The 12,271-nt window shown below is 41.6% G+C and overlaps 1 protein-coding gene across 1 annotated transcript in view; it reads left to right on the forward strand.

Annotated features, from left to right (window-relative positions):
• Positions 1–8,449: 8,449 nt before the first annotated feature.
• FGF10 (fibroblast growth factor 10) overlaps positions 8,450–12,271 on the forward strand; it is a 56,341-nt gene continuing 52,519 nt past the window's right edge. The window contains exon 1 of the mRNA XM_062513371.1: positions 8,450–9,411. Within this exon, the coding sequence (XP_062369355.1) occupies positions 9,075–9,411 (337 nt within the window). The 5' untranslated portion in view covers positions 8,450–9,074. The remainder of the gene's footprint in view (positions 9,412–12,271) is intronic.

Raw genomic sequence — 12,271 nt, forward strand, 5'->3', positions numbered from 1 at the left:
AGGACCATTAATGTCTCTTGGTATCACAAATCCCAGTCAGCTTTAGGGGGTACATGTGTCTGAATTGCACCAAAACTAAACCAAACCAAACCAAACCAAACCAAACAAAAACAAAAACCAACCAAACAAAAAACAGACAAAAAAAACCCAAAGAAACAAACAAAACCACAAAAAACAAAAACAAAACAAACAAAAACAGAACAAAATTAAAAATAATTAAAAAGCAACACTCAAAACCCAAAACCCAAACCAAACCACCAAAACCAAAATCAAATCAACCAAAAAAACAACATAAGACAAAAACAAAACAAACACCAGAAAAGACCTGCAGCAGTATTGTTCATATTTAGAAATATCCCGGGAAGGCATTTTAACAATTACTGGCATGCAAAAAATAAAAAAAACAATAAAATAAAAAAAAGTGTGTTATTTTCAAAGTTCCTTGCTTTGAACTACACATAGGATACATGAAATGTGAAGTCAATTTTAGTGAATCTGGCATTTAGGAGCTAATCATTATCATCAGTAACTGGCAACATGGTAAGGTCTGCTATGATTTGGATCTGTGTGGCCAGTTGTTACCCATATGCTGTATGCCTTAAAGAAAAATAATCTCCTTAAGCCTTGTAGAATGGATGACTGCTCTTCAGAGAGTTGCTTAAATCTTTAACATGCTGCAAACATTTTAAATAATGCTGGAAAGAAGATACCATATTGTTATCCTTTTTCTCTGTGTTTGATCTTAATAAAAAGTTAAACAATCTGCTAATAAATATAGAACTAATTAAGCTGCATTTTCAAAACCATAATCCGCAGCTGGAGAGTACCCTGTAACAGATGAAAATCATCTTTTAGAAGATCACAACTCAGTAATAAGATGACTTTGGGGGACTCATTCTTTGATACAGAGACTAGAAAACAGCAGTTTGGCTATACTTTTTGAAGTCCAGGACTAAAATAATAAGAGTTATCTAACTGGGCAATTATATCTGACTCATCGTGTTCTTACATATAGTATTAAGAGTACTAGCATGTTCTAAACTGCAAAGCATTTAGGAAAAAATCCTCTATGTTTGAGCTGACTCCACTTTTGGTTCTTGCCTTCATGGTATCGCTGGTGAGACACATTTGTCATATATATGTGAAAAGGTGTAGTCTTTGGAAAGGTGTTGTCCAACGCTGCACAGCAGTTTTGTGGGAATGCAGGTGGAATGTACTCTATGAGAGACACTGTGCTGCACATCTCCTGGGTGATGCTACACTCGAGAAGGCTGACACCTGCCCAGCTGTCTTAGCATCAGCTCCAGCCCTGCCTGCACAGCAGGAGACATGGGGAGCTGTCCCTTCCTTCTCGGCCATGCCCCAGGCTTCTCTGCTAGCCAAGGGCTCACTTCCCTTTCCTTTCCTCACGCTGAGAGGTGCTTACTCACAGAAGTTATCCCAGTGACTGCTACAAATTAATTGACAAAGAAGAGGCAATGTGTGAGCTCCCCCTGCAATGTGTGAGCTATTAACCAGCTCAGAGGGAGCCCAGCCGGCTACCCCGATCGCCTGTGGTGAGGCAAGCATGTTCAGCTGTTGGGCTGATGTTCCTAGCTGTCAGCTCTGTTTCAAATAGCTCCATGACCAAAGCCTGGAAGTGGCTTATTCACTCCCTTTCAGTAGCACTCAAGAAGGATGGAGCTGTGGAGTTTTAATACGGCTTTGTTGCCTTTCTAAAAGGGATTGTGACTGGATCCAGGTAGAGTATTGGATAGTTAGCACCTTTCAGGGTACATACCCCTGCAAGTGAAAAAGTACATATAACATTTTTGTTTTATCTGTTACACTCCCTCCCCCCCCCCAAAAAAATACTTTTTTCTAGTAAAAGACACCATTCAAAGACCTAAAGATCACATTTGAGTACCATGTAATCTCTGTCTCGAAACTTTCTTCCAGGGAATGGAAACTTCAGTGTCACCAATGAGCTGACACCTTGCTCCAGCTAAAGGTTTGGATCCTGGACTAATGAAAATGTTTACAGTGTATCTTGAAAAAAAAAGTTGTATAAATAGTTAGATAAAACAGTAGCGGGGAAGGGGAGGAGGGGAATCATTACTGTTGCCATTACACATTACATAGAATACTCATAAGCACATAGGTTCATGTCAAAAGCATGTCAGAATGCACGACGTATTTCCTCTAAGCTTTAGTAGGATTCTCCATGGAAAACGTAGGCTTAGATGACACTGAGTGGGAGGAGAAAATAATTTTCAAAGGCATAAGGGTCATTTGCTTCTTCTTGGCTTTTTCTGGTTGGTTTGTTCTCAGTTGCTCATATTTATAGAAGAATCTAAGTGGTCCTCATTCACAGTAGTATGATAAAAGAAAAACAAATCCTCTAAGATTAAAGTACCTCCTTGAAAATACTGCCTTTTTGATTATATTTGTGCCACAGAGTAACAAAACTGACTGCCAGCAGACCATTACTAAACAGGGTCATTGTCCAACCCACACACACAGCTACTTATGGCACTGCAGCTCAGTGTCTGGGGGTCTGTAATCTCCTCTTGCTGACTTTCACAAAATGCATTTTTTACCTATTTCTTATTCTTCTCTTAATAGCTGTATTTACCAAACAAAAATAACACAGATATTTTCAAATGTCATGCATCTCTTTGTCATTTATTTTTTTTGCCAGACACAACGTAACTATAAATGTATTTTGAGGGAATAACTATAATTAGCATTTTAGAGAGAATAAATCACTTTCTTAATTGTTTGCTTGAAGCGCAGCATTTGGACAGTTTTGCCAAGGCATTCCTGAGAGACACACATACTATTAATATAAGTAATGCAGCAAAACACTCCTGGTCCCACAATTTACATGTCTATTCACAAGATGATGACCTTTGCAGTCCTAAGGGCTACTACCTTTTGTTTGTGTTTCTCTGAAGAAAAACATGAAACAGAGTATATTCCAGTTAATCATTACCTATCACCTGTGGTAGTGCTAGCCCAGCCAACACTGTTCTTCCACCAGGTTTCAGACAGTGAGTGGCATCTCAGTCTTCTGGAGGACTCAGCTGCAGCCTGGGCAGGGCACTTGGCCATTCTCACCACTGATTCTAGGCTGGTGGAACCAGCTCTGGCTTAACTTCATTTCAGCTATCTCAGACACATTTTCCATGTCTCTGTTATGTCTGACCTAGAAACGCAAGTGCTTTTGAAATAAAAAAGAAATGGTAAAACATGCATTTTATTAATCTTTGCTAAACTCTGCTTGAGTTCTTCTCCAGTTTTGGATACTTGGTTGGAAAGGAGTGTGCTTTCACTACCAAGTCCCGCTACAAGCAGAGAAAATAGTGTTCTGATCTTTTATGTCTTATTCCAGCTACCAACACACAGATGAGTTACACCACCTGCATTCTTGACCTTTGACAACTTAAGAGTTTATATGATACCTCATTCTATACATAATATTGGAATATTGGAATAATATTAGTATTTTGATGCTTTAAATGTCATGGAGGTACATGAAATGGCAACAAATAGAGATTAATTTGTGACTGCGATTTTGAGATTAAATTATGATTTTGCAGATGTTTCAGAGAAAAAAAAAGATTATTATTTTTCATAAGCTTTAAGACATATTTTTTAGATAAAATGCAATGGCCTTGAGTCCCTGTTGTTAGGGGGCACGAACCACACAGTGTAAATATTTCAGCAAGCAGCAGTGTTTCTCAAATCAAACAACTTGTCTCATTGATGGCTGCTGCTATGTGCCACTGCTTTTTCTTTGTAATTCAGAGATTCAGCACTACAGGCTGGGACAGAGTGGCTGGAAAGGACCTGGGGGTGCTGGTGACAGCAGCTGAAGAGGAGCCAGGCTGTGCCCAGGTGGCCAAGAAGGCCAATGGCATCCTGGGCTGGATCAGCAATAGTGTGGGCAGCAGGAGCAGGGCAGGGATTGTCCCCCTGTGCTGGGCACTGCTGAGGCCACAGCTCGAGTGCTGTGTCCAGTTCTGGGCCCTCAGTGCAAGAAAGACACTGAGGGGCTGGAGTGAGTCCAGAGAAGGGCAATGGAGCTGGGGCAGGCTCTGGAGCACCAGTGCTGTGAGGAGCAGCTGAGGGAGCTGGGGGTGTTTGTCCTGGGGAAAAGGAGGATCAGGGGTGACCTTATCACTCTTTGCAGCTGCCCTCATAGGAGGTTGTGTCCAGGTGGGGGTTGGCCTCTGCTCCCAGGGAACCAGTGACAGGAAGAGAGGTCATGGACTCAAGCTGCAGCAGGGGAGGTTTAGCTTGGACATTGGGGCGAATTTTTATACAGAAGGGATGATTAAATATTGGTATGGGCTTCCCAGGGATGTGGTGGAGTCACCTGGAGGTGTTTAAGGAAAGACTGGAAGTGGCACTCAGTGCCATGGTCTGGTTGACAAGGTGGTGTTCAGCCACAGGTTGGACTTGATGGCCCCAGAGTTCTTTTCCAACTTAACTGAACCTGCAATTCTGTGATTCAACGTTTCACAATAATAACAAATTCTGCAGTTTGGAATTGACGTACAGAGGGAGGCATCTGAGCCATTTACGGCATTTGGCATTCTACACCTTGTTTCTGGCAGAGCTGCCTCTCTGGCAGTGACAATCCTGGCCAAAATCTCTCTCAATTAAATCATGGCAAATTTCCCAATGCCTTGAATAAGAACAGAATTGGGTCCCATGACCAGAAGATTCATGTGCATCTCTCATCATACTGTAAGCAGCAAATGTTCATGATCACAATCTAGCAATCTAAACTGAGCGACTTGTGACATCTGGGAGTAAGCTGATTATTTTAACACCCAAATACATAAACAGAACTTATTTACATAACTAAATAAGATAAGACCTTGAGTAAAGGAAATCATGCAAGGTAAAACTTATTCCAATTATGTTAAAGTAATCCTTGTCTGATCCAAGTCACCTATCTAGCTAGAGGGAAAAAAAAATCAACAAAACCCAATCCAAAACCACCCAAATATCTCTCCTTGGTGATCAAAAGACAAAGACATGACATAAGCTATTGCTGCGAGTATTTAAAAAACAAAATCAAAACCTATTTTTCATTAAAATTCACCTGTGCAACTCATTTCCCTGAACATTCTTTATAAAGAAAACAACTAAAAAAGAAAATTCTTAAAACAGGTCTTCTACATTTTACAAACTTTTTGGAAAGGAATTTTTTTATTATTTCATTCTGGATGGCCCAAAGTAATACATCATTTATAAAACCACAGTACAGGAGATATTTCACAGAATTTTACAGTAGCAAAAAAGCAAAACAGAAGGACTGTTTTTGGAGCAGCAGGTACCATTTCTAGTCTAGGACTTGTACTGGAGGTAGCTGCTTTTCAAGCTTAGCAATGGAACAATTAATAAAGAAACCCATTAAGGTCTGATTGTTGCTGCTAAAAAGGAAGGTTGAATTTCAGGCCTTTGAAGTAACTGAGAATGATTCAGGCCTCATTACAGAGATATAATCTACATTCATACATTTATGTTAGTGATTCAAATCTATTGGGACAGATTGAATTCCGTTAAATAGTGCATCTTTCCTGTGGAACTTTTCTCAGGCTTTCTCAGGCTAACCTAAGAGGTGACCTGACAATACAAAGTAGTGGGGTATTTAGGGATTCAACTGTGCTGTAAAAGAAAGGCTATACAGAAAGTAGAAAAAAGAACGAGATATAATCTAAAAAGCTATGTCAGCTTTTCATTTGGACTCTGTTTTGTAAATGCCCTCCTTGTCATCACACAGGATAGAAAAGGACTCTATGCGTTGCAGTAGTTTTAAGTACTGCCCTGAATATTGCACCTGCCAGAAACAGATCTTATGTGAAATTCTGCGCATGTTGAATTTTCTGTTCTTAAGCACAAAATCTTAACAACCGATATACAGATAGTCATGAGCTAGAGACAGGTTTAAACAGAACTCTTCTTGAGTAAATTCAAGACAGTAACTATTTTTTCAGGGTTAATTATAGCTGTTTAACCCCCAAATTATTTCTAACTCCCACCAGAGATCTTAAAATTCCAATTCACTTTATTTTCCAGCATTTGACAGAAAAAAAAGAGAAAAACAATAAAGAAAGATGACTTCAAATCCAAAACTTTAAGATACTAGAGAAATGGTTTATAATTTAAGCTGTTGGAATCAAAATAACTTCAATTTTAGAAATAACGTGTTGTGTTCTTCATGACCAAGGCAGCAGTCAAATACTGACATAAGCTTTTTAGACACATATGTAAGCTGTCAGGCATTCACAGAAAGGAGGGGTTTGCTTTACATTTTGTTTTGTTTCTCTACTTCTTAAATATTAATTATCAAAAGGAAAAGCCTTTGACAAAACGAAAGCCTAAATCAGATTTGAAAAAAAGGAATATTTCTGAAATGCTTTGTACTCAGTGCAAATACATGCAGAATAAATACTCTGAAGTACCATAAACAACATCGTAAAACATATTGATTCTAACATTAAATGGTTTCATTTTTAAGGCTGTTTAAATGTCACCCCCAGCAGCCGAACACATAAATTTAGGAACCAACTCTCTCCAGAATAAACACCATAATTGGAGAAAATAATTTCTAATTTCTGTAGTGAAGATAACAATATATTTAACATCCTAATCTAATGAATCTGTCTAATTTTAGAACTGTTTGTTCTTCCTGCATTTTTGGTTGTTGAAACTAGGATTTACGCCAAATGCCAAATGGAATCACATAGGAGGTTTTCCATTGCATTCTACTGACCTGCATTAACTGCCTCTATTTCAGAAAGGTTTGGGATTTACTTATTGAGCTACTCACTGAGTTTCTGTACCTATTTCCTTGGTATATCATTCTCTTTGCAAATGTTCCATCCACATGTGTTCTAAAACAGGTATTTAACAACACTAAATATTGATTAAATATAATAGCTTGCATGCTGCCCATACCCTGTCAGCTCCTGATGCTTTATTCTGGTGTTAAAATATAGTACATCATATGGAAGATGCTTGTTAATCACTGGGAAAGTTGATAGTTCAATGATGGGCTAGAAATATGAATCTGTCATAACATTCAGTATGTGAAATGCTAAATCCACTAGATGAGATGGAATCATAGGGAAAACGAACAACATATGCCCCTCCAGGAAAATAATAGCTTGAAAAATCACTTAAAATAGCCTTGAAAATGGAAAAACTGTTTCTTTCTGGCATGGGGAACTGCATTAGTTTAAAAAAAATTAAAAAGACAGCAAAGTATTCAGACAGATTTTATGGGGAAACCTTTGCAATGCCAATAAAATCCTTTTTGCTTTGAAGTCAGACGCGTGATCCAGTAAACGACTCATGTTAGCAATTAGAAAATGGTCATTTAGGGCCCTGATTTCTTCTGAGACAAGGAGAGTGAGGGTGGGGAAAGAGACACAATAAATCTTGAGAGGCTTAAAAGGAAGAGCAGGCTAAAGTGTGAACTTTTTATTTCAGCAACGGAAGCGAGAAATCAGTGATTCATTGAAGGAGGGAGAAAGACCTCCATGGAAGCTGGCAGAGAAGAAGGAAAAGGAGCTAATTATGTCTCTTCCCTTTTTACTCTCTCTGACCAGCATATAATCTGCTTTTCCAGGGTCTGCCTGTAGTATATACTCCTTTCCAACCTCTCCACCCAACCCCTCCTCCAGCAGGGGGGGAGGGGGAGATCTAGCAGGCAACAAGCTCCAGGTGGCTTTCTCAATCACTTCACTGCCAAAAAAAAATAAAATAAAATAAAATAAAATCCTCCACTAGAAAACAAGTTGGGGTTTTGAGGGTTGGTTTTTGTTAGTTTGGGGGTGGGTTTGGGGGGGCGTTAGGGGAGGAGGTTGGTTGGTTGAGGGGTTTTCTTTGGGGGGGTGGGGAGGAAGAGTGGGGGAAGAGTGAAGGGGGAGGGAAGCCTCCCTGGAGGGGATTGGTTCAACTTGGAAGACAGGGAAATTAGTAAAGCATGAGTCTCTGAGCCGTGCTGGTGGCCGGCGCTCCGAGGAGAAGGACGCTTTAGGAGCAATTATCAGCGAGCCGAAGGCGGCGGCTGCCGCAGCCCGGGAGGAAGCGAGGGCAGCTCCCGGGGCTGCCTCCGCAGCAGGCACCGCTCGCTCCAGCTGCAAAAAGGTTTCAGATGTCCCACCACTGCCTGACCCCCTGCAAATAAGGGCTGACCACCAGAGGCACATCCCACCTCTGACTTGTAATCGCTGACATTTAGGCTACAGCTTCCAACCTGTTTACAACCAAAGGGGGAGGGAAGGGACAGGAAGGGCGGGGGGACAAGTTGGGATTTCTCCCTCTCTCTTTCTTTCGGGATTTTTTTTTTTTTTTTAATACTGTTCTGGAGAATTCAAAACAAAGAAACTTCTTCCTCTGGGGTTGTCAGTGAGAAACGGACGAGTTGTGCAACTGGTTTGGGATTTGCAAAAAGGCAAGAGGGTGGGGATCAGAAGAAGGTGCAAAGCCACAAAGTGTGAGTGCGCGTGTGTGTAAAGGTGTATGTGTGAAAAATCCGTTCCGGCACCCCTCTGCGCTGGTTATTATTTGTCTTGGTCGTTGTTTTTGTTGTTGTCATTGACTTTGCTGTCATCTATTTTTCAGACCTTTCTGCATCTAAGATGGTGAAGAAAGGAGTGAGGAAGAGAACAAAATAACCACTGGAAAGTCTCAAACCAGGTTGGGGAGTGTGTGTGCATGTGGGGGGGGGTGGGGAAGGTAAAAAGGAAAGAGGATTAACCACAGCAACCCCCCACCCAAAAACAAAAACAAAAACAAAAAAAAAAAACAAAAAAAAAAACCAAAAACCAAACCAACAACCAACAGCTCTTTTTGCTGAGGGAGGACTCGAAGGATTAAAAGGCAGCAACTTCTGAGGCGATTTGTCCCCTGAGTTATGGATGTTGGTGCACTTACTTCAGGCCAGATCAGAGCTCAGAGGAATCTAACCAGAAGCAGCAACCACCGTCTCTCCACTTGCCTTTTGCCAGGTTTTACCCTTCCAGTATGTTTCATTTGATAAGACATTTTCCAGCGCCCAGAGTTTCAGTACAATGTGCAAATGGATACTGACAAATGGTGCCTCAGCCTTTTCCCACCTGCCTTGTTGCTGCTTGCTGCTGCTCTTCTTGGTGTCTTCTGTGCCTGTCACCTGCCATGACCTCGGCCAGGACATGCTGTCCCCGGAGGCCACCAACTCCTCTTCTTCATCATCCTCCTCCTTCCCCTCGTCCTTCTCCTCTCCTTCCAGTGCGGGGAGACACGTGCGGAGCTACAATCACCTCCAAGGAGACGTGCGCAAGAGGAAGCTCTATTCTTACAACAAGTACTTTCTCAAGATCGAGAAGAACGGCAAGGTCAGCGGCACCAAGAAGGAGAACTGCCCGTTCAGTAAGTACGGCTCTGCTGCTGCGCCCCGGGCCCGAGCCCCGGCTGGGGAGGGAAGGGAGGGGAGAGGAGAGGGAGCGCAGGGCAGGGCTGGGTGGGCTCGGCTCGGCTCCACAGGGGCGCCGCTCCCCACCAGCCCGTATCTGCGAATCTCTCCGGTTACATTTGTTTTGCAAATGGCCTCGCTGAGCACCGTTTGTTTCTTCGCCTGGCAGAAGAGCAAATTAGAAAGATTTGCAAGAAGTGGCGGGGAGTGTGTGGGGAACATTGTCTCCTGAATCTGAAAGTCATTATCCCCTGTCATTAGAGTGCCTTGACGAGAGCGCTGCATCGGAACAATTAATCCATTGCCCGCACACTCGTCTCCCCGAGCCGCCCGCTCCGCGCTCCCTCCTCCCCGCTCCCGGGCAGGGATGCTCGTTCCTGCGGGCCGAGGTCCCGCCCGGGTTCCTGCGCTCCCCGCAGCCGCGGTGCCCGGCGGCGCTGGAGCCGGTGCGCGGCCGCGCTGCCGCCCGCGGTGCGGCAGAGGCGGTGCCGAGCTGCGCCCCGCCGGTCCCGGGCTGCAGCGCCGCTATACCGCTACTCGCTCCATTGTAAACATCTGGGGCTGCCTCCCCGCAGACCTCACACGCGTTTCATTGTCCCTTTCTTTCTTTCTTTCGTTCTTTCTCTCTTCTTTTCTTTTTATTTTTTTAAAATAAATTATGTCAGAGCAAAAGTCATATGGCAGTCCCCATAGCTGAAGTTTCGAGCTTTTCTCCAGAACTAATTAGATGCTTAGTAGTAGCATGCCTCTTGTTATGTGTTTTTGGCTGTTAGTACTAGAAATATACCCTTTACTTGGTTTTCCTGTCCATGCAATCCTAAATTGAACTGTACTAAATTACAGTATATTGCTTTCTCTTGCAAATCTTAAGTGACTGTGTCTCACTATAGGAATATGCTGAGAAAGTAAAACTCTGTTATGCAACTTGAGGAAATGCTTTCTTCACTGGTAAAGAACCACATTTTGGTTCTTGTGTTGTTTTACATAAATCCAGATAAACCCGTGAATAAATCTGCTGTTAAGTTAAAACAACTGAAAGTGAATTAAGTAGATCCCTTGTTAGCTAATGTGTAAAATGCAGAGTACGTCAGCAGGTTGCCATGCTGTACGATGGACACTGCTGTTAATTCAGCTGTATTTCTAGTAAATACCCATAATATAACCTTATAAACAGTGAGAAAATGGCTGGAGTATCATGTGTCACTGCTTCACTTGCTCCACCTTGCAACTTCATGCTTTATCATGCACTCTAATGTTTCTAAATGCTTTAGATGTCAAAGCAGCTGAATTTTACCATCTCCCTTTCTGTATTTCATAGAAAGGCAAATTGTTAAGAAACAGAGCTGTTAGGAAGGCTTAACTTTGATGAATTCATGTGGAATGAGGTCCTAGAATGGTGTTTCTTGGTTACCTTTGGTTTTAGAGGAGAGCAGCACCCCTAAAATGGGATTCTGAAAGCTTTGAGTGCATCTCTAAGAACATCAAACCATTCTGTATAGCACACTGCTGCCAGAAAGGGCTGTAAGGTGCCCATTCTGACAGCAATGTACTCAGGGAGGTTGCTATACGTCTGAGCAGTCCCACTTAACCAGCAGAATTGCTCAGTGAGTAAACTTACCCACATGCTTGAACTTATGCAAAATCCTGCCAGGAGGAGGTAGAACACACTGAAAGGAACATACATATCTTCCTACCTTTTCAGGCTACATGCAAAAACAACTCCGCACAGTTGTGGGAGGGGATGTGCATGGTGTGTTCTGGTTTTCCACTCAGTGCATCAGAAAGAGAATTTGCCTTCTTGGTGATGTCATGGTTACCATCACATCTGCAGAGTGTCTGCTGAAAGAGAGGAGAATGTAATTTGTTTCATATAAAAGCAAAATAATGCCTTTATTATACATAATTGCATCCTATCACTGAAGATTATGTGCAGTGAAGAAAAGATTGCCATAATCTTAAAACTTGTAGCTTCCCTACTGTGCTTACATCACAAAGGCATACCTAGTGTGCATCCTTCAGTTCAAAACTATTACCATCCAGTTGACAGAAGTCAGAGTTCTATGTTGTTGATTAATAATCATTATAATATGCAGTGTGAAATTGTGTTTCCTGTAAAAACATAGTCTGGGACCATTCAAAAATATATTTACTATGCCTTTATTCAAGGCTCTTTGTGTAGCAAAATGTTGCAAGTGAATTCACTATATATGGGTTTTTCACAGCATCATGTGTAGCAGTGCTATGGTAATACTGCTATAATCCCCAGCTGGACTGATTCCATGAAAAGATATGGTATCTTTCATATGGTCTGAAATAAGTAATTACATGTGAATAGATTTCTGCCATGCATAGAGTTAGCCAGAGAGGCCACTAAATTGTAGCCTGTTTAACATTACAGGCTGTTTAATCTTTAAAATTAGTTTCTCCCTCTGAAAGTATATTTTCCTAAACAAATAAGAGTGAATGTTGACGCACAAGATTGAAATATTCTAATCTGGAGGCTAATTTTCTCATATGCTAATGTTTAAAATCCATTTATGCTGCAGTAAAGCCTTATCAGTAGGTCTCTAAGATCGTGATATGTCGGGTAATTAGACAACAGCTTTCATGGCTCACTGCCAATTAAGCACTGTCAAGTAAGAAGAACAGTTGGAGAAAGTCAGAATAAACATTCAGAAAAAAGGATTTAGTCTCCAGCCTTTGAACAGCTCAAGCAGCATTCATGGATTTGCTCTATAAATACTGTGTAGAGTGCACTAAATTAAAGTTTACTCTGGAAGCTGTATTACAACTTGATTGCTTGGAACTATTCCATCA

This window comes from Cinclus cinclus, chromosome Z, assembly GCF_963662255.1.
Source record: "Cinclus cinclus chromosome Z, bCinCin1.1, whole genome shotgun sequence".
In the NCBI taxonomy this organism is placed as follows: Eukaryota; Metazoa; Chordata; class Aves; order Passeriformes; family Cinclidae; genus Cinclus; species Cinclus cinclus.